Source organism: Cyprinus carpio, chromosome B4 (assembly GCF_018340385.1).
Source record: "Cyprinus carpio isolate SPL01 chromosome B4, ASM1834038v1, whole genome shotgun sequence".
Lineage (NCBI taxonomy): Eukaryota > Metazoa > Chordata > Actinopteri > Cypriniformes > Cyprinidae > Cyprinus > Cyprinus carpio.
The window spans coordinates 33855390-33876909 of NC_056600.1; the positions used below are offsets into that span (position 1 = coordinate 33855390).

Here is a 21520-nt window from a genome sequence, read left to right on the forward strand (position 1 = left end):
AACTAATGGAACTAAAGACAGGAACAGGAAACATGACCAAATAAGGAAAACAGAAATTAAGACTGGGGTAAAACAAGGAAACTCAAGTCCACAACACTGACACTCATTATATTGAAGTACATAGCCAAACACCAGAAGCAACCTACACTCTCTAAGTGTTCTTTCATTAAAAAGTATGCATTTTGTTTATTCACAGGCTATATGGTTGAAATAATATTTTAGTTAAAAACTTTAAGTGCCATTGTTTAAAAAAATGCTTTATTGACTAATGTTTCACTTCAGTTTTTATGCTTTAAAATCCCATGCCATTTGTAATTTCACAGTATTTCACCTCCTAAATTACTACCCCAATTCTATAATGGTAAAAATTTACTCAGGCCAATGGCATTTTTTTAGTGACATTATTCATTTATTTTTTATTCTTTTTTAAAATAATTGTAGCCTAGATAAATGGGTGAAGCAAAACAAATATGATAACTTTTTAACTGCAGGAAGATATAGGCCTATATTATTGTACATTACAAATATTTGGATCGTACCTTATTCTTTTTCTTATTTTCTTAAAGAATAAACACTTATTATCTACAAGAATAAACATTATAACATATTATTAATTCATAGAAATAATTTAAGCAAATTAAAACCTTTTTTATACTAGATTCAACTTGAATTTCAATACTATTAAACTGACTTTAAAATCTCAAGGAGTTTATACGTTAAAACGGTAAAATGACACAGTGCATGTTAAATAGCCTAAATTAACTTGTATCTTGTATAGTATCCGAAGACCTTGATTGCATGTTAGCATAGAACTAACAATATAATTAGATTTTTTTTTTTAAATGAACAATTCCTGTATAAAATGTGATAGCAACCTTTATATCAAACATTTTGAAATCGTCCACAGCTGAGCAACAGCTGTGACGCACAAAGTAATTTATAGATGCAATGAAAAAAAACAAAAAACTTTTAAATACTGGATAAAACATACACGAAACTTGTAAATAGTTAACAACATAGCCTAGATTAGGCCCAGACTCTGTTCCTAAGTATATAATGTAAATTTGTTAACCCACAGTAACACATTTTAACCGATTAATAGCCTATTTACATTTGCTGCATGTTTTTTTTAAAAACACGCAAAAAAATAAATTAAGTTTGTGAGAGGAAAAAATATATGTCATGTATAAGTTGCAATTTATTACATTCAGAAATAATAACGTCAGGCCTAATAATGTTATAATGTACCAACAGGATATTTTTAGTTCCCTTCACTTTACAACAAATCCTTTAAATTTAACAAATTTATCAGAACAGAACAAGAATTAAAAATATATGTCTAATGGATAAATATAATTGCAGTATATAATAATATAGGCTTAGCTATAACAAAAAAATAAATTAATAATTAATAATAATTTAAAGCTAAACAAGGTAAAGTTGGGCTTACCTCTCTCAATCGGGACAAATCCTAACGTTTCCATATTCGTGACGTTGCCCATTTGAAGCTTAACTCTTATTCATTAGGTAAAATAGGCTTTGTAGTTCATGCGTGTTTCAGTATTGACGGAAAAAAATCATAATGAGCAAAAATATGCCCGTGGCCCGCTGCTCACACCGAATGGCACGGTGAACGGCTGTGCCGTTTCTAATACGCGTGAGGCACCAGTGCGATCAAACAGCTGAAACAGAAAACACTCAATTTTTGGTCACACAGCAAAGGAATAATTCGAAAAGTTAGCAGTTTGAAAAATCAAGAATAATAACAGAGTTAATAAAAATTATTTCTAAATGCTGGACTGTTCTCATTTCGCTCTGCAAATGGAATCTGAAGGATTTTTTAACCAAGAATGAACCGAAATGAAAACATTTAGCTTTTAATCCGTGTATAGGCCTTATATGTAATGACTGTTTAATAACGATAGCATGCATAAGAGCCTTTGTGTAAAGGTCTTTCTTTACATTTTTGATGAGTAGACTGTAGCCTAAGACTATCCCACGGTTTGAAATTAACTCACTGTAAATTTTGTAATGGTTTTTAAAGATGTTACAATGTTATATTATAATGTTATTGTTGTTTTACGTCTTCCTTTCATCTCCATTTACAAACGTATACGCGACGGTATTACCCATTCTGGTTGTCCACCTACTGTATGCTAGTTGAAAAATAAAAATGTGTTCATTACAGTGACAATGAATGAAGAACTCACTGTTTGTATATAGTCTATTAATGTATTAACAACAGTTTATAAACTATTGAATAACTATAGTTTGCAAATAATTTGTAAATACTTTATTATTGTATATTTATTATAAAGTGTTACCACTTTATCTATCAAAATATCTTAAGTAACTTAAGTAAATACAAATGTCACAACATGTCCAAGGCCTGATAAAAGCCTCAGGGTCAACTCCTGAGGGTTAAGCTATGAACTCTTCTGTGCATTTGTTCTCAACACTGCAGCAAATAGTACATAAATTAAACTGATCCAGTTCATCTCATTGACTCAATGATCTGGTCACAGTCATGGTCAAGTTGTCAACGCACTGAATCTGTCTTATTGAATGAGGAAAGGGCCAAGAATAATATGATCCTCAGAGCTGAGGATTTAACTGATGAAGTGAAAATAAAGGTATTCTGTAGCATCTGCTTAGGATCATGTACAATCGTTTGGGCTTTATGTTGTAGGGATTCCTTTAGCCTTTTGACATTAGCATATAAATTACAGAATCTGGCCCCATGGTATACATTTATATGACTGCTTAATGGCTATGTTTACCCCCATTATTTGGAAGATACTGAACAGGTCTTCCCATCCGACTTCAAACAGATTCCGAGATAACTAGATAGCCCTCGATGCCAGACACCAAAGGGGCCTGGCTGAGCAGCCAACTCACATTCTCACCACACACACACACACATTTTATTCATTTAGACTACAATTAATCAGTTACAAATGTATCTAGTATATGCATGTATCTTTTGTATGTTTCACTACTGTAGTAGCCTAGTTACAATTCCTCATCTGGATTTGACTCTCAACGCTTATATTCAGGTAAGTGAGTGTATCTCTGCTGTAAGATCTTCGACATATGTTGTCCTTGGTATCAAAATGATCTGCTTTTTATTCCCCAAACAATTATGTACACTATGTGATTCTAAAATGTTTCATACTATTTGTACCATAGTTTGGGTTACCAGATAACCAGTTAATCACGCCTGTCATAAATTATGCAGATGAGGTGTCATTGAGACAAAGAAACACTTTCCCGCTGAAACTATATGCCTTGTTATTGGTCAATCCAACCAAAAGGGGTGTTACCGGGAAACCAGATAAAACCTTTCCACACCCAAATCAAAAAGTGAGTTTCTCTTAACTTGCGGTTCCCTGGAGACACCCATCACCTTGGAAACCTCGCGACTCCCCTTCCGGTGGAGTCTGATCTTCTGGCAGTTTTCAGCAACTTTGTTGATTTACTTCGAAGCAGTCAACCCATGGATGAAATGACGAAGGTTTTAGCCCTTACTGGATTCAACAGGTATCTACGCATTATACATGCACCGGAACACTTTACTCAGCAACTACAGAACCAATGCAAGTAACCGCTTGTTAACTATTTAGATGTGCTTTTAGGCTTTGACCCCTTTTAATTAAGGTGATGAGATTCTTTGATGGTTCTTAACAGGTTGTGATTTAGTTTATGAGTAAATACTGCCATGACTCTCCATTCTCTTGCGCGTGAGCGCTCTCTCTCTCTCTATCCATGCCTTCCTTGCGTTGGCATCTATGTTTAATGTGTGTATGTTTGTGTCTAGTCAGATGTTGCATGTTCCCCTGTAGTGTAGTTTAATAAACATCCATATGTATTCACACTTGGTTGTCTGTGTTTGCTGCTCACAGGACGAGGTCACTTTAACGTTCCGGTTTCGTTACATGCTCTGGGAGAAATGTATTAGTAGTAAAATTATTTTTCGTGGCCAGAGAAATAATTTTACTTAGTACAATAAAATGATTTGTTCGTCCGCAGGACGGACAGTGTTAATCGTTTATTGACTCTATCAATGATATAATGCTACAAGTAATTCCTGAAGATGAATGTAGTTAATAATAACTCGTTATGATTAATTATGTACATCTCACTTTGAGCTAATTTGTTACAATTATAATAATTAAATCCTTAAGGAAGGAAAGACACTTTTAAATGAACGTGAAAGTTTTTTTAAACAAACTGTTGAAAGAAGTCATTAAGGAAGTTTAGGTATTATTTCATTTTCATAACTGGAACACTGCATTACAAAATACCAGGTTATCCAGCATGGTTGGTAACCCTGACTATTTTCTCATCAGGTTTTCTGAGTAGTCATTGACTGCCTTGTGTTCTTGAAGAAAATTCCACTGATACAATCATACTACAATATGGAGAAGGGGAAATATCTGCTAGCTATAACTATGAAAACACCTATTTATCCACATATTTGAACATAGTGATTCAGTGAATGTGAATGTCAAACCTCAGTATGTTCAGTCGACAGTGAGGACTCTTCAGTCCATCAGAAAGCAGCTTCACTCCTGAATCCCTCAGATGATTGCAACTCAGGTCCAGGTCTGTCAGATGGGAGTTTGATGATTGTAGAGCAGAAGACACAGTTTCACAGCATGTTTCATCAAGACCACAGCTGTCAAATCTGCAAAAACAGAATGTTTAGCTACATTATTTTCTGATGTTCAGTTTTTCTGCAAAAACATATTGCACTCTTAATAATCGGGGGAAATATTTCACATATTCACATATTTCACATATTCACATATTTCACATTGGCTGTATGTCACGTCACTTCACTCACTTATAGTATTTTGAGATTTAATTGTTTATTGATGTAGAACAAAATGTTTAATTGAACAGCAGTCAGTGAAATTACTCACAGTGCTTTTCTGCAGCATCTCACAGCTTGAATGAGTCTTGTGTAGTTTGAAGATGACGACGTCAACCTCTTCGGGTTGAATTCATCCAGCACCTTTTCTGAGATCAGCAGTATGTAGGTCAACACTGTGCACATTGAAGATGAGAGGTCTCGTCCAGGATGTTCATTTGAACTGAGGTAACTCTGGATTTCTTCATATAATGAATTATCTTTCAGCTCAAGTAAGCAGTAGAATAGGTTGACTGATGTTTCATCTGAGATATCATTCTTGTCTTGTACTTGTTTAATGTATTCAGTTGTTTGTCTGATGCTGTCTGTGGTGTCTTCAGTGTGTGTGATCAGGCCTTTGAGCAGGTTCTGACTGGATTCCAGTGAAATTCCCATCAGAAACCGAAGGAACAGGTCCAGATGTCCTCTCTTACTCTGCATTGCTTTATCAGTGGCTCTCTTTGTTAAGTCATTAAATGTGACATTTCTTAAGAAAATCTGAAGCTTTGGTCTGGCTGTTTTTTGTGAATCTTCAAAAAAAAACTGAAGCTCCTGCATGTTCTTCTTCAGGTAGCAGATAAACACATGCACTGCAGCGAGAAACTCTTGAACACTCAGATGCACAAAGCGGAAGACCTTTGTCTTATAAACTCCATCTTCCTTCTTAAAGATCTCAGCAATCATTCCTGTGAACTCAGTGTCTTTGCTCGCATCAATACCACATTCTTTCAGATCTTTCTCATAAAACAAAATGTTTTCCTTCTTTAGCTGTTTAAATGCTAGTTTGGCTAATTTTAGGATCATTTTTTTATTTGAACGCAAGAGCTTTGTACGTTGACTTTTTTCTTTTTTATCATACTTCTGATTCTTTATGTCCATCTGTATCAGCAGGAAGTGAATGTACATTTCAGTCAGTGTTGTGCTGATGTTCTCTGCATTTTTCTTGATGAGAATATCCTGAAGTACTGTGGCCGTGATCCAGCAGAACACAGGAATATGGCACATGATGTACAGACTATGAGACGTCTTAATATGTGAGATGATTCTGGAGGCTTGAGTCTCATCTGTGATTCTCTTTCTGAAGTACTCCTCCTTCTGTTGGTCAGTGAATCCTCGCAACTCTGTGAACAAACCTACATACTGAGGAGGAATCTGATTGGCTGCTGCTGGTTGTGATGTCACCCACACAAGAGCAGATGGAAGCAGAGTACCTTTGACCATACTTGTAAACAGCACATCTATAGATGCTCTTTCCTCAACTGTGTCCAGTGTTTCACTTTTAAAGTTCAATGGCAGTCGACTCTCATCAAGTCCATCAAATATAAATGCTAGTTTACATTTGACATATAACGTAGAATTTTCCAGTTCCTTTATTTCAGGATAAAATACCTGTAGGAACTCATGGAGCTTGACCTCTTTGTCTTTAATAATGTTGATCTCTCTGAATGGAAGCAGGAACACACAGTCTATATCCTGATTGGCTTCTCCTTCTGCCCAGTCCAGGATGAACTTGTGCACAGAGACAGTTTTTCCAATGCCAGCGACTCCCTTGGTCAGCACAATCTTTTTCTCATTGTTTTTCCTCAGTTCAGTAAATATATCATTGCATTTGATTGGTTTGTCCTGTGTTTTTCTGTTCTTAAAAGCATCATCAATCTTCAGAATCTCATGTTCCTGATTGACATCTTTCATCTCTCCCTCTGTGATTAACAATTCTGTGTACACAGTCTTGAGATCTGTGTAATTTTCTTGGTTGCCAACAAAGATATAATTTGCTTTCTTCTTCATGTTTGTTTTGTGAGTTGCCAAGAATTTTTGCAGCTCTATAATTAAAAACGAGTCAAAAAAATAAAAAAACAAATCTGACATTTTTTTCATATCAGCATGATTATCATAATTAGTAACTGATTCAGAAAGATTAAATTCATACTGCTGAAAACAGCAGTCCATCCCTAACAACTTGTTTTCAATTTTACAATTTCTGAATATGTTTATGTTCTTTCCAGATCACTTATTGTATTGACTGAGATCATCTTCAGGCCATGCTGGCCAATATTACTAAAAACTGATGAATGGTTTCCACATCATTTAGCCCATCAAACAGAATGTGAGGCTGTATTAACAACGTGTTTTAACCTGCTCATATTAACCCTTGCATTTGTGATTGTAATCATGTCTTGATGATACTGAATCAATTTGGTGACAGTGCCACCTATTGGTTAACTTTAATAAACAGTTTAATCACATTATAAGATGTTTAATTAAGGCTTTTAGACCATTGTAAACCGGTTATCTCTGGGGACGTGCTGTTCTATTCTAAATATCTGTATAAAATCTGCTGCTGATGTGACTGGCCCTGGAATTGCTGCTTGCAGTTATAATTTCTCTTTTTTCCATTTACAGACAGTGATTGATGTTTACTCCAGATCTGTTGTGAATTACCTCCAACAGGGACAGATGTCTTCATATTGCCCTCAGCCTGAGCTGTGAGAGAGAGAAAGAGACTATTAATCACTGGGAAACATTTATCTCAAACACATCAGCAGAGCAGAGAGGAAAAGAGGTTTCACTTGTAAATATTTAATCATGTTACAGTCACAGTGAATTAAATATTACCTTTCTTGTGTTCATTCTCCAACTGTTTAGCCAAATCATTCTGGTTCATCTTCCTCAGGATGTCTACCATGATCTTCACAGCTTCTTCTGGTCCAAAACATGCCACCATCTTTTCTACTGTGTCAAATATATCTGCCTTTTCCTTTTCAGACTTTGATATACACTTATGATATGCATTCTTTAAGTGCCACTGAAACTCCTTCAGTTCAGCTTCTACCAGCTCCTTCAGTGAGTCCACGAGCAACTTTTTAACAGACGCCATCATCCTTCACCAACTCATGGCTGCAGGTCAAGAAAAATAAAAGATCGAAGTTCTTCCACTCTTAACGTGGACCTAAGCTCAAATATTATTTGGATTTTGAAGCTGTGAATAGAGACATATGAATCATCAGAAAGTTGTTTTGAGCAAATCTGATATAATTGCTTTTGAGTTTTGTTAGCAAAAAACAACAACAACAAAAAAAAAAACCTGATGTAAATAATATCTCAATGCTGTCTGACACTGTAAGTGTAGAATCAATACAGCGTCACCTTGGAATTATAAGGTTCTATCTGCATTCTGAGCAGTTTTGAGATATTGAGCTTCAAAGATTTTGCATTTCATATAGCAAAAAATATATGGGGAACAAGTTTCTTTAAAACATGAAAATGACAGGGACCCTTAATGTTTTGTAAATGTACAATATCAAAATCCTCTTAAATTTGTAAATTGGGATTTCTGGAATGGATCAAAAAACAACAAAATATAAAACCATAAAAAAAAAAAAAAAAAAACGAACACTTTTTTTGCTTGGAATTATAAGGTTCTATCTTGCAAAAAAAAAAAAAAAAAAAAATATTGAAGCAATAATTTTCAAGAAACACAAAGAGTTTACTTATAATTTGTTTCAAAACATAAAATTAGTTTTGTAACAATGTGTTGACATGCATGAGAAAGTTAAATTTAATGGTTTTTATGACATTTATTTCATATTTTAAATGAATTTTTTTTTCTTGTTCATGTTAACCATAAAAGGCAGTGCTAAATATTTTGTCCAGTGCAGAAATTTAGGCAGGAATATGGTGGGTAATTTAACACATTATTGCAGGAACCATTAAAGTTTAAGTTTCCATTTGTTTAGACAGAAAGCAGCTACTGTAATACATCTGACCAGGACTTTATTCCACAGAAAGTTGGACAGGTAAAATGGATTTCTCTCTAGAAATCAGTATGGCTGAAATATCATGCTAACGTTTATTGTTGTAATTAAGACCTAATCAATTAAATTGTTGATTTTTTTACTTTTAAGGCTAAATATTGTAAAATTTAAGACATTTTAAGACTAAAAAACAGCAAGAAAACAGACAATGCTTCAGTAAATGTTTAAACAAAGTTTAATAAACATTGAAAAATGTTTCATTGACTATATATAATTACAAATATTTCACATTTAAAATATGTAAATTACTTCAACAATGCAACAACTCAGTTTTTAACAACAATGTAAAATGTAACATTTCATCTCAGTGTAGTATACACTTTAATCCAGTGTGCCATAGCGTAGAGCTTTATAGCTACATAGTACAAACAGCTCAGTACAAGTACACAGGATGGATCAAGGTTAAAACATAATCTAATATATACATAACTTTCCCTCGTATGACAGTGACGTGACTGGAATAAAGCAAATAGACTACAAAACCTGGACCTATCCTCTTAATAGTGATGCTGGCTAGCATGGTGTCTAACTGAAAATAACTCAGCAATAGCTACAGCAAAACACACAAAAAGACTGTAATTCCCTGGAATTTGGGCTGCTGTCATTGACAAGATCATAAATACAATAGTCGATCATGAGGTTTCTAATAAACATCGCATTGTGTGAAATTATTTAGTCTTCTCTTCACTGATTTAGCATTTTTGTCTGCGCTCTCTTTCGCTATCATGGCACTGTCCGGCGACATGAGAAAGCTGATCCTGATTGGTCCTCGTGTCTGCATTCAAAATGCTGATTGGCTCACGTTTGACTTTGTATATAGAACCTTTTTGGGTAACACTTTATAATAACATTCACTTGTAAGTCATTTATAATTGATTAGTTAATGAACTAATCATTTACAAAACATGACTATGCGTTCATAAATTATTAATAAGTGATATGTTAATATTTTTATCTGTTTCATAGATTGTTATAAATAATTTACAAGTGATTAGATGATGATTAACTAATCATTTACAAAACATGACTATGCGTTCATAAATGATTAATAAGTTGTTGTAATATTTTTATCTTTCGTAGATTGTTCTAAATAATTTACAAGTGATTAGATGATGATTAACTAATCATTTACAAAACATGACTATGCGTTCATAAATGATTAATAAGTGATGTTAATATTTTTATCTTTCGTAGATTGTTATAAATCATTTACAAGTGATTAGATGATGATTAACTAATCATTTATAAAACATGACTATCCGCTCACAAATGATTAAGTAATATGCTAACGATTTACAAATCTCGTAAGTTATCTTAAAAAATAGCAACATGAAAAAAATCAAACAAATCCTTAGTAAAAGGTTAATACACTGAAAAAATGATACTATATTTTTTTAAGGTAAGTGGTTGAAAACTATATTTTAGTTACATTTAAATAATCTGTTAAAGTTAGTCAACAAAATTTATTTAAATGTAGCTAAAATAAATTGCACCCACTTATTAAAAATAGTAAATTCAATGAATCATTTTTTTTCAGTATAGTTACTAGTTAAGTTAATAGTTAATATATTATTAATCACTTATAAATCATTGAAATGTCAACATTGTACTATTATCTCACAGCATTAAAAATACTCCATGTGTGTCCTCCATCCTGTTTAACCCGCAGCAGTCAGCCCTTACATTGCAGTACAAACAATACAAAGTATTCAAATCATGTTGTGTAAACGCATGAATAAATCATTTACAACACTTTCTGCATCGCCTAAACTAAAGTGTAATCTACTCATCAGTTTTAAATGTTTTACAAACCTTACGGTTACAGGTTGTGTGTGTGTACACACTGGGGGGAAAGATCTACGAATGATGAGTAAAACATTTACAACTGATGAGTAGTTTACACTTTAGAATAGGGGATGCAGAAAGATTTGTAAATGATTTATTAATGCGTTTACACAACAGGTTTTGAATACCTTGTAGTGTGTACTGCAATGTAAGGGCTGACTGGTGAGGGTGTAGACAAATGTCTTCTCTGACATACATGGAGTATTTTTAATGCTGTGAGATAATAGTACAATGTTGACATTTCAATGATTTATAAGTGATTAATAATATATTAACTAGTAACTTATTAACCATTTATTTAGGATATGTTTGATTATTTAATGATATGCTTTTTTAAGATAACTTGTGACAGATTTGTAAATCGTTAGCATATTACTTTATCATTTGTGAGCGTATAGTCATGCTTTGTAAATGATTAGTTAATCATCATCTAATCACTTGTAAATGATTTATAACAATCTACAAAACAGAGATAAAATATTAACATATCACTCATTATTCATTTATGAACACATACAGGTGCATCTCGATAAAAGTGAAAGTCGTGACATTTGCCAAGTATGGTAACCCATACTCGGAATTGGTGCTCTGCATTTAACCCATCCAAGTGCACACACACAGCAGTGAGAAGTGAACACACTGTGAACACACACCCGGAGCAGTGGGCAGGTATATCCAGCGCCTGGGAAGCAACTGGGGGTTCAGTGCCTTGCTCAAGGGCACTTCAGCCATGGGTATTGAGGGTGGAAGAGAGCGCTGTTCATTCACTCCCTCCCACCTACAACTCCTGCCAGCACCGAGACTTGAACCTGCGACCTTCGGGTTACAAGTCCAACTCTCTAACCATTAGGCCACAGCTGCCCCCTAAATTAGAATGTCATGGAAAAGTTCATTTATTTCAGTAATTCAACTCAAATTGTGAAACTCGTGTATTGAATAAATTTAATGCACACAGACTGAAGTAGTTTAAGTCTTTGGTTCTTTTAATTGTGATGATTTTGGCTAACATTTAACAAAAACCCACCAATTCACTCTCAACAAATTATCTCAACAAATTAGAATACTTCATAAGACCAATAAAAAAAAAAATTAGTGAATTGTTGTCCTTCTGGAAAGTATGTTCATTTACTGTACATGTACTCAATACTTGGTTGGGGTTCCTTTTGCTTTAATTACTGCATCAATTCGGCGTGGCATGGAGGTGATCAGTTTGTGGCACTGCTGAGGTGGTATGAAAGCCCAGGTTTCTTTGACAGTGGCCTTCAGCTCATCTACATTTTTTAGTCTCGTTTCTCATTTTCCTCTTGACAATACAGGTCTGGTGAGTTTGCTGGCCAGTCAATCACACCAACACCATGGTCATTTAACCAACATTTGTTGCTTTTGGCAGTGTGGGCAGGTGCCAAATCCTGATAGAAAATGAAATCAGCATCTTCAAAAAGCTGGTCAGCAGAAGGAAGCATGAAGTGCTCCAAAATTTCTTGGTAAACGGGTGCAGTGACTTTGGTTTTCAAAAAAACACAATGGACCAACACCAGCGGATGACATTGCATCCCAAATCATCACAGACTGTGAAAACGTAACACTGGACTTCAAGCAACTTGGGCTATGAGCTTCTCCACCCTTCCTCCAGACTCTAGGACCTTGGTTTCCAAATGAAATGCAAAACTTGCTCTCATCTGAAAAGAGGACTTTGGACCACTGGGCAACAGTCCAGTTCTTCTTCTCCTTAGCCCAGGTAAGACACCTCTGACATTGTCTGTGGTTCAGGAGTGGCTTAACTAGAGGAATACGACAACTGTAGCCAAATTCCTTGACACGTCTGTGTGTGGTGGCTCTTGATGCCTTGACCCCAGCCTCAGTCCATTCCTTGTGAAGTTCACTCAAATTCTTGAATTGATTTTGCTTGACAATCCTCATAAGGCTGCGGTTCTCTCGGTTGGTTCTGCATCTTTTTCTTCCACACTTTTTCCTTCCACTCAACTTTCTGTTAACATGCTTGGATACAGTACTCTGTGAACAGCCAGCTTCTTTGGCATGGAATGTTTGTGGCTTACCCTCCTTGTGAAGGGTGTCAATGACTGTCTTCTGGACAACTGTCAGATCAGCAGTCTTCCCCATGATTGTGTAGCCTAGTGAACCAAACTGAGAGATAATTTTGAAGGCTCAGGAAACATTTGCAAGTGTTTTGAGTTGATTAGATGATTGGCATGTCACCATATTCTAATTTGTTGAGATAGTAAATTGGTGGGTTTTTGTTAAATGTGAGCCAAAATCATCACAATTAAAAGAACCAAAGACTTAAACTACTTCAGTCTGTGTGGATTGAATTTACTTAATACATGAGTTTCACAATTTGAGTTGAATTACTGAAATAAATGAACTTTTCCACGATATTCTAATTTATTGAGATAAACCTGTAGTTGTTGTGTAAATGATTGATCCATCATTAACTAATCACTTATAAATTACAACTTAAAGTGTTACCCCTTTTCCCAAAATGTGCAAAACATAAAAAAGAAACATCACATAATTTAAATTATTAATCCAAAATAATAAATTGTCACAGAATATGAATATGTGAATAACTCAATTTTGACAAAAAGGTCAGATAGAACTGTAATGTGGGTTTTGTTTCATGTTTAGGTTTTTTTCATGCTCATGTTTTCATGTCTTTTATTTTGTTATTGTTTGATTGCTGTTTGTGTCATTGTTCCCTTGCCCTCTTGTCTTCATGCTATTGGTTCCCCTTGTTCATTGTGTCATGTTCTGATTGGTTTATTGTCTTGTCATGTGATTATCAGTTCTGTTTACTCATTGGTTGTTTTAGTCATGTGCCTTGTTCCCCATTGGATTCTACAAAACAAATATCCAAAAATTTATGCAAAAAAAAGCCACAAATTTGCCATTGTTCCCTGTTGTGTATTGATGTTGTAACCTGCTGTTGGTGAGTCAAGTCTGTTCACGTCAAGTCTGTTCATGTCAAGTCTGTTCAAGTAAAGTTAAGTCTAGTCAAGTCTCTGTTTGGATGTTTGGATTGCACCTTGTAAATAAACTGCACTTGGGTTCTCACTACGCTTGCCTTCAGTGGAATAATTTCAGAATACACGACCACTACCATGAACCCAGCAGTTTCACGGCTTCTCTGTCTTCGTCAGGGTGACAGGCCTATAGAGGATTACATGATTAGTTTTTGTGAACTTTGTTATCTGGTGGCTTTTAATGACGTCACTCAAGGACATTTTTTCCGAGTGGGTTTAACTGAACCCATTCGTTCTCAGTTGCCTGGGGGAAAAATTTGTTGGTCACTGGAAAGATATATTGACAATGCTTTGTTGCTAGCTGGTTCACCTCTTACCGTTGGGATGGATGGCTGATGAGGAACCCTGTAACTTTGCACTACCATCCGCACCAGAGCACTTTCACGTCCCAAGTGTTATGTCTGGAATTATTCATGTCACGTCAGAGTCTACAAAGCCTGCTTACATCATGCCTGCCAAGCCAAATCCTGCTCATCTCATGCCTGCCAAGCCAGAGTCTGCTCACGTCATTTCTGCTACTCCAGGACCTGCTCACCAAATGCCAGTTAAGTCACAGTTTACTCATATCATGTCTACCAAGTCACAGCCTGATCACATCATGTGTGCCAAGCCAAAGTCCGCCAAGCCGACATCATGTCTGCTACCCCAGGGTTTGCTCACGTCATGCCTTCCAAGCCAGCACCTGTTCACATCATGCCTGCTACGCCAGAGCCTACTCACATCATGCCAGTCTCTCAAGAGATTCTCCACAATATGGCCGCCATTGAAGAGCTTCATCGCAAGATGTCCGCCACACAAGAGTCTCTTCACAAAATGGCCACCCTTCTAGAGTCTCGACACGTCGCAGCTGATCCTCAAGAGTCTCATCACGACCTGGCCGCCCTTCCAGAGTCTCGTCTCGTCACGTCATGGCTGCCATTCCAGAGTCTCGTCACGACATGGCCAAGTGGTCTGTCCATGGTTCTGCTCCGCCATGGCTCCCCGCTAGGCCTGCTCCGCCATGGCGCCATACTGCTCTGGATCAGCTCCACGGCCCAGGTCCCCCTCTGGTTCATTGTCTGTCTCTGCTCCAAAGTCTAAACCTGCCACTGATTCACGAGCCTGGCCCTCCATCCCTCCCCCTGTTCCGCCTCCACTCCACCACCCTCCTGATTTTTTTTTAGGTTTTGTTGTTTGGGCGTCTGGAGCCACCCTTAGAGGGGGGGGGGAATGTAATGTGGGTTTTGTTTCATGTTTGGGTTTTGTTGTTTTCATGTCTTATTTTATTATTGTTTGTGTCAGGCTTCCCTTGCCCTCTTGTCTTCATGCTATTGGTTCCCCTTGTTCATTGTGTCATGTTCTGATTGGTTTATTGTCTTGTCATTTGATTATCAGTTCTCCTTACTCATTGGTTGTTTTAGTCATGTGCCTTGTTCCCCATTGGTTTGTTCATGTCATGTGTCCATCATTGTCTGTTATAAGTAGCCATGTTTTTGCCATTGTCCCCTGTCGTGTATTGATGTTGTAACCTGCTGTCGGTGAGTCTAGTCTGTTCATGCCATGTCAAGCCTGTTCAAGTCAAGTCTCTGTTTGGATGTTTGGATTGCACCTTGTAAATAAACTGCACTTGGGTTCTCACTACGCTCGCCTTCAGTGGAATCATTACAAAAACCTTATAAAATTCCAAGGTGACGATAGTACGTTTCACTTTTAAATCCATATGTTTCAGGATCTCATGAAGTAGTATTATTTACTAACCATGAATAATGATGATGCAGATTAATTTTTATAGGACTCTGGAGGGGGAAGTTTTCTTCAGAACTTAAACCTATTAAACCAAAAGATTTAAGAAAACTAATGAAACCAACTTTTCAAATAATAAGATGAGAGTAAACCATGTGGAGAATCACTGTCTGCCATCAACAGACCCGAGAGTAAACCATGTGGAGAATCATTATCTGCCATCAACAGAGCTGAGAGTAAACCATGTGGAGAATCATTATCTGCCATCAACAGAGCTGAGAGTAAACCATGTGGAGAATCACTATCTGCCATCAACAGACCTGAGAGTAAACCATGTGGAGAATCACTATCTGCCATCAACAGACCCGAGAGTAAACCATGTGGAGAATCATTATCTGTCATCAACAGAGCTGAGAGTAAACCATGTGGAGAATCACTATCTGCTATCAACTATCAACAGAACCACACACAGCATATCTGACAATCCACCGAGTGAAATAATTGACAAATTACAGGTAAAAAAGAGACAAAACAACACTGAAGAACAGGAATGCACCAGTCATGATTTCTCATGGATGATTACTCTATTTCAAAAACAAATGGGCTGATTCTGATACCGTTTTATTTTTAAATAAATTTTAAACTAGTTTATTTGTTGTTAAGGTAACACTTCAAGGAATAATTCTCACTGCTTATTAAATGCTACTGTAACAACATTATATGAAGGTAAGATGAATAAAAAATGCCATTGAAACTTTTTTGAAAACAGTCAGTTACTTTCTTATTAAACCCTTCAATAATACTTTATAGTGCATCATATATTCAGGGTTTTAAGTAAAGAGTTACCAAAATATGCTATTTACACAATTTGCCCATGTCTTTGGCCACTGTCTTACTGTCATACCAAAAAATGGTATGTACATCAAGTTTTTTATGCAGATGAAAGTTTTTTTATGCAATGAAATTTCCCTTAGAAAATTAACAATTTTATAGTGTCATCAACTACAGAAAATACAGTGTTATAATTCAAACCAATATCATCGGTTTATCTACTGTCATTATTTTATGAAATTTAACTTTGTTTAAATGTTTCTAGAAGCACATATTCATTTTGAGTAGTTGCAAGAGGAAAATAAAGGTAGAAAATAAAGTATTTCTGACTCAAGATTACACAAAGAACATAGATATATTCACCTTATATTAATTAAGAAAGGCAATGCATGAGTAATATCTATGACTGAAATACATTTTACATTTCATATTTCTTATAGTGTTAAACAACCTATGGAGTAACAACAGTAGGCTACTTTAAAATTATTAATATATACAGTAAACTATATATAAGTTTGAAAGCATGATTACAGAACATTATAGTGAAACAAGTTACAATCTTGTAATCCCTATTTGTCCATATTTAATCATATTTCTTGAATGTTTCATGATTAAGTTAGTATTTTATGCTTACTTACGAAGTGCCTTTGTGCTCCACAGCTAAAGACTTGCTTTGATTAAAATGTTCAGCTACTAGACAAATTCTCAAAGTGTCCTTGGTTTCCCATTATTAACATGTATACATCACACAACAACAAAAAACAAAAACATTATAATTATAATAAATTAAAAACAAGAAAACAAGCAAACACGCAAACTTACCGTCAAGTGTAATCTGCATTCACTTTCATTTTGTCAGCAAAGTTGCCAAATCTGTCTGGAAAAAACACCTCATCATCGTCATAGGTTTTATACAGTTTGGTTGTGACAGTTACTACAGACTGTATTGATCAAATTGCTGGTAACACTTTATAATAACGATCAGGTATAAGTAATTTAAAAGTGTTTTGTCAATGATTAACTAATCATTTAAACATTAATATACATTTGTAGATGATTCTACAATCCTCTCCAACTCAGCACACAATCTCTTTGATTAACAAGTGATATGTTAACATGCCACAAGAGTTTTAATCATCCAAAAAAAAAAATTGTAAATCACGAAACAATCGTATTATTAGTAAATGATTAATAATTATATGATATTTTATAAATCACTAATTTTTACAAATTTGTTGCTCTAACAGTCAGAACAATACACTGCTCTAATATTTTATCATGAGATGTTGAAATTGATTGAAAATTATTTTGAACATTAACACAGCAAAACAGAATTAAGGGCTTGCAAATGTGTGAATTGTGTAAAAATAACACATCCAATCACCACTACATACCTTACTACAGATCCTACTGAGTTTGTGGCTAAAAAAAGAAGGGACATGTTGCTCTGCAATTGTAGTTGATGAATGGCTGTATAATAATGTGAATGAATAAATGCACAAGCACAAATGCACAAGCTCTCAGGATGTGCAAGAAAATATTTTATATTCACTGAACGTTTCATAGTCTCATAAATTGACCAGTTTAGTTGTCTTGACAAATAACATTTCACATTACAGTCATTACAGACAGTATCTGTTCCAGCAATAGTCCAGACACTAAATGATAATTAATTTTATCTCAAAATAATTATCATCACTTCTGTCATAAGAAAGTTTTGCATGTTTTCATAATTGACACTCCTGAACAGTTAATGAGCAGCTCCATACACTCACTAAATGAGAAACATTTGCTTAAGGAGAATCCAAACTTTGATGAAATGTGTGAAAACATGTCCATCCTTCTTAGTATAGAAGTGAGGTTGCATACTATCCACCTTATCTGCCCTAAATAGAATTGAAAATTACTAATCACATAGAATTTAGGTTGGATAGTATGCACATTGCAGGCATTTGTGAAAAAGGCCAAGCAGAGGTTATACTTCCTTCACTAGCTGAGGAAGTTCAACCTGCCACAGGAGCTGCTGAAACAGTTATGCGGAGTCTGTCCTGAGTTCATTTTTTACTGTCTTTTTTTGGTTCAGCCATCAAATCAGCCTTCAGGAGACTACAACGGACAGTCAGGATTGCTGAGAAGATTATTGGTACCTCCCTGCTTAACCTCCAAGACCTTTAAATGTCCAGAGTGAGGAAAAGGGACCAGAAAATCACTCTGGACCCCTCCAACTCAGCACACATCCTCTTTGAACTGTTGCCCTCTGGCCGGCGTTACAGAGCACTGAGCACCAAAACAGCCAGACACAAGAACAGCTTTTTCCATCAGGTCATATTCCATCTGAACAATACATAATATCTCAGGACTGGACATCTCGACAACTTTTCATAACTGTTAATCTATAAATAGCACATTTGCACATTCAAAATTCTGTCTATTGGTATCTTTTCTCTATAGTTTTATTGCCACATATTTGAAACATTTGACGATAATGAGCTTTTAAAAAGGTATCACGTTTGGTTTTGGAGGTTATCCATACTCCAAATTTTCCTTTGATTATTTCTTTGTTTTCATTAACCAGCTGGACAAAAAGTAACAGGTGTTATTGGATCCAGTTTGGTTTTCTTTTATGTTTGCTTGTCTTAATATCAGCCAAGATTAGTCTGTTAATTAAAAGGCTGTTTATATGCATATCTGCTAAATGTTTACAAGAAGCACACATGTAAGAGGCTGACAATTAGCTGAACATGTACTTATTTAGTGACACTTACCTGCATTTTATTTTTAAACCTTTATTTGAATATGGCAACATAATATTGTGCTCTATAATATTTCTATTATTAAATATCTAACAGAGACTATCAGCCAATTCCTTTTTTTAAATTATTTAGATAAATGACTCAAAAACATTAAATCCAGCAACTCAACATGCAACTGCAATGTTTCACAAGACAAATATCACACCTGTAGACAAATAAACAAGTCATAACAAAAAAACTAGGGCCAAAAAGAAAAAAACTAACATCAGACCAAAATTTTAAAAGATACATCACAATTGTAAAACAAATGAGCCAAGTCTTCCTCATGTTCATTACAAAAAATACACTTGTTGTCAATGTCCATGAATTTTGATAACAAAGATTTACATGGGTAGATTTTGTGAAGTATTTTAAAGTGTACCTCTTTAACATTTACATTTACATTTAATCATTTAGCAGACGCTTTTATCCAAAGCGACTTACAAATGAGAACAGTAGAAACAATCAGATCAACGAGAACAACAACGGTATACAAGTGCTATGACAAGTCTCAGTTAGTGTAGTACAGAACACGTAGCCAGGGGTTTTTTTTTTTTTTTTTTTTTTTTTTTTTTTTTTTTTGGGAATATGATAGAAAAGAAAAAAGGTAAGTACTAGTATTAGTTGGTTAAGTGCAGGCGAAAAAGATGAGTCTTTAGATGTTTTTTTGAAAATGAGTAAAGACTCAGCTGTTCGAATTGAGATCGGGAGGTCATTCCACCAGCTGGGAGCAGTCCAGGAAAAAGTCCGTGAGAGTGATTTTGAACCTCTTTGGGATGGCAACACAAGGCGTCGTTCACTTGCAGAGCGCAAACTTCTGGAGGGTGCATAAGATTGAACTAGTGAGTTTAGGTAAGTTGGCGCCGTGCCAGTGGTCGTTTTGTAGGCAAGCATCAGTACCTTGAATTTGATGCGAGCGGCTACTGGTAGCCAGTGTAACCTGATGAGGAGAGGAGTAACATGGGCTGTTTTTGGCTCATTGAAGACAACCCTCGCTGCTGCATTCTGGATCAGTTGTAGAGGCTTGATAGTACATGCAGGAAGGCCCGCCAGGAGAGCATTGCAATAGTCCAGTCTGGAGAGAACAAGAGCTTGGACAAGAAGTTGGGTGGATTGCTCTGACAGGAAGGGTCTAATCTTCCTAATGTTGAATAAGGCAAATCTACAGGAGCGGGTCGTTGTAGCAATATGGTCTGTGAAGCTTAACTGATGATCCATCACAACTCCTAGGTTTCTGGCTGTCCTGGAAGGAGTTATGGTTGACGAACCCAGCTGTATAGAGAAGTTGTGATGAAACGATGGGTTAGCTGGAACCACCAGCAGTTCAGTCTTAGTAAGGTTGAGCTGAAGGTGATGGTCATTCATCCAGCTAGAAATGTCACTCAGACAGGCTGAAATGCGAGCAACTACCGTCGGGTCATCTGGTTGGAATTGAGAAGTAGAGTTGAGTGTCATCAGCGTAGCAGTGATAGGAAAAGCCATGCTTCTGAATGACAGATCCTAATGACGTCATGTAGATGGAGAAGAGAAGCGGTCCAAGTACTGAGCCTTGAGGAACCCCAGTAGCAAGTTGTTGTGACTTAGAAACTTCACCCCTCCAAGACACCATGAAGGATCTATCAGACAGGTAGGAGTTAAGCCACTGGAGTGCGGTTCCAGAGATGCCCATCTTTCTGAGGGTGGATAGGAGAATCTGGTGATTAACAGTGTCAAAAGCAGCAGACAGGTCCAGCAAAACGAGTACTGAGGATTTTGAAGCTGTTCTTGCCAGTCGCAGGGCTTCAGTAACCGAGAGCAGGGCAGTCTCAGTTGAGTGGCCACTTTTGAAGCCAGATTGATTGCTGTCCAGGAGGTTGTTCTGTACAAGAAACATAGACAGCTGGTTGAACACAGCTCGTTCGAGTGTCTTTGCAATGAATGGAAGAAGGGATACCGGTCTGTAGTTTTCTAGAAGTGCTGGATTTAGAGATGGTTTCTTCAGCAGTGGGCTTACCCGAGCCTGCTTAAATGCTGAGGGAAATGTTCCAGAGTGAAGAGAGGAGTTGATAATGTGAGTAAGTGAAGGTATGAGTGAAGAAGAAATCGCTTGAAGGAGGTGAGTGGGGATCGGATCCAGAGGGCAAGTAGTAGGATGACTGGACAGGATAAGTTTGGAAACGTCCGTCTCTGAGAGTGGAGAGAAGGAGGAGAACGAGTGAGCATTAGTCGTTGTGAAGTTATCCTCAGTCTGCGGCGTGGAGAATTGGTCACTGATGGTTCTTGTCTTATTTGTGAAGAAAACTGCAAAGTCATCAGCTGTAAGAGTCGATTGAGGAGGAGGTGGAGGCGGATTAAGAAGAGAAGAGAAGGTTTTGAAGAGTGTCCGAGCGTCACAACAGTTGTTAATCTTGTCGTGGTAATATGATGTTTTAGCAGTGAAGACGTTTGCAGAGAAGGAGGAGAGGAGAGACTGATACACACTGAGGTCGGTAGAGTTTCTTGATTTAAGCCATTTCCTCTCTGCAGCCCTGAGTTTAGAGCGATGTTCACGGAGTACATCGGACAGCCAGGGGGCAGATGGGG

At 36.3% G+C, this 21520-nt stretch overlaps 1 protein-coding gene across 1 annotated transcript; it reads right to left on the bottom strand.

Moving 5' to 3' along the window:
- Window positions 1-4442: 4442 nt before the first annotated feature.
- On the bottom strand, window positions 4443-8015 carry LOC122137183 (NACHT, LRR and PYD domains-containing protein 3-like). The gene is made up of 4 exons (XM_042722900.1): window positions 7529-8015; window positions 7355-7396; window positions 4926-6735; window positions 4443-4687 (listed from the first exon to the last, which is right to left on the bottom strand). Exons 1-4 carry the CDS (start codon window positions 7791-7793, stop codon window positions 4492-4494), a joined length of 2313 nt encoding a protein of 770 aa, XP_042578834.1. The 5' UTR covers window positions 7794-8015; the 3' UTR covers window positions 4443-4491.
- Between the last annotated feature and the right edge of the window lie 13505 nt (window positions 8016-21520).

Excerpts from the sequence above, each read along its gene's own strand:
- LOC122137183 (XM_042722900.1), bottom strand. The coding sequence starts at position 7,793 with ATGATGGCGTCTGTTAAAAAGTTGCTCGTGGACTCACTGAAGGAGCTG. Across the intron at positions 7,397-7,528 it reads GGAGAATGAACACAAGAAAG|CTCAGGCTGAGGGCAATATG; the intron begins GTAATATTTAAT and ends TCTCTCTCACAG. Across the intron at positions 6,736-7,354 it reads GACATCTGTCCCTGTTGGAG|AGCTGCAAAAATTCTTGGCA; the intron begins GTAATTCACAAC and ends TTTTAATTATAG.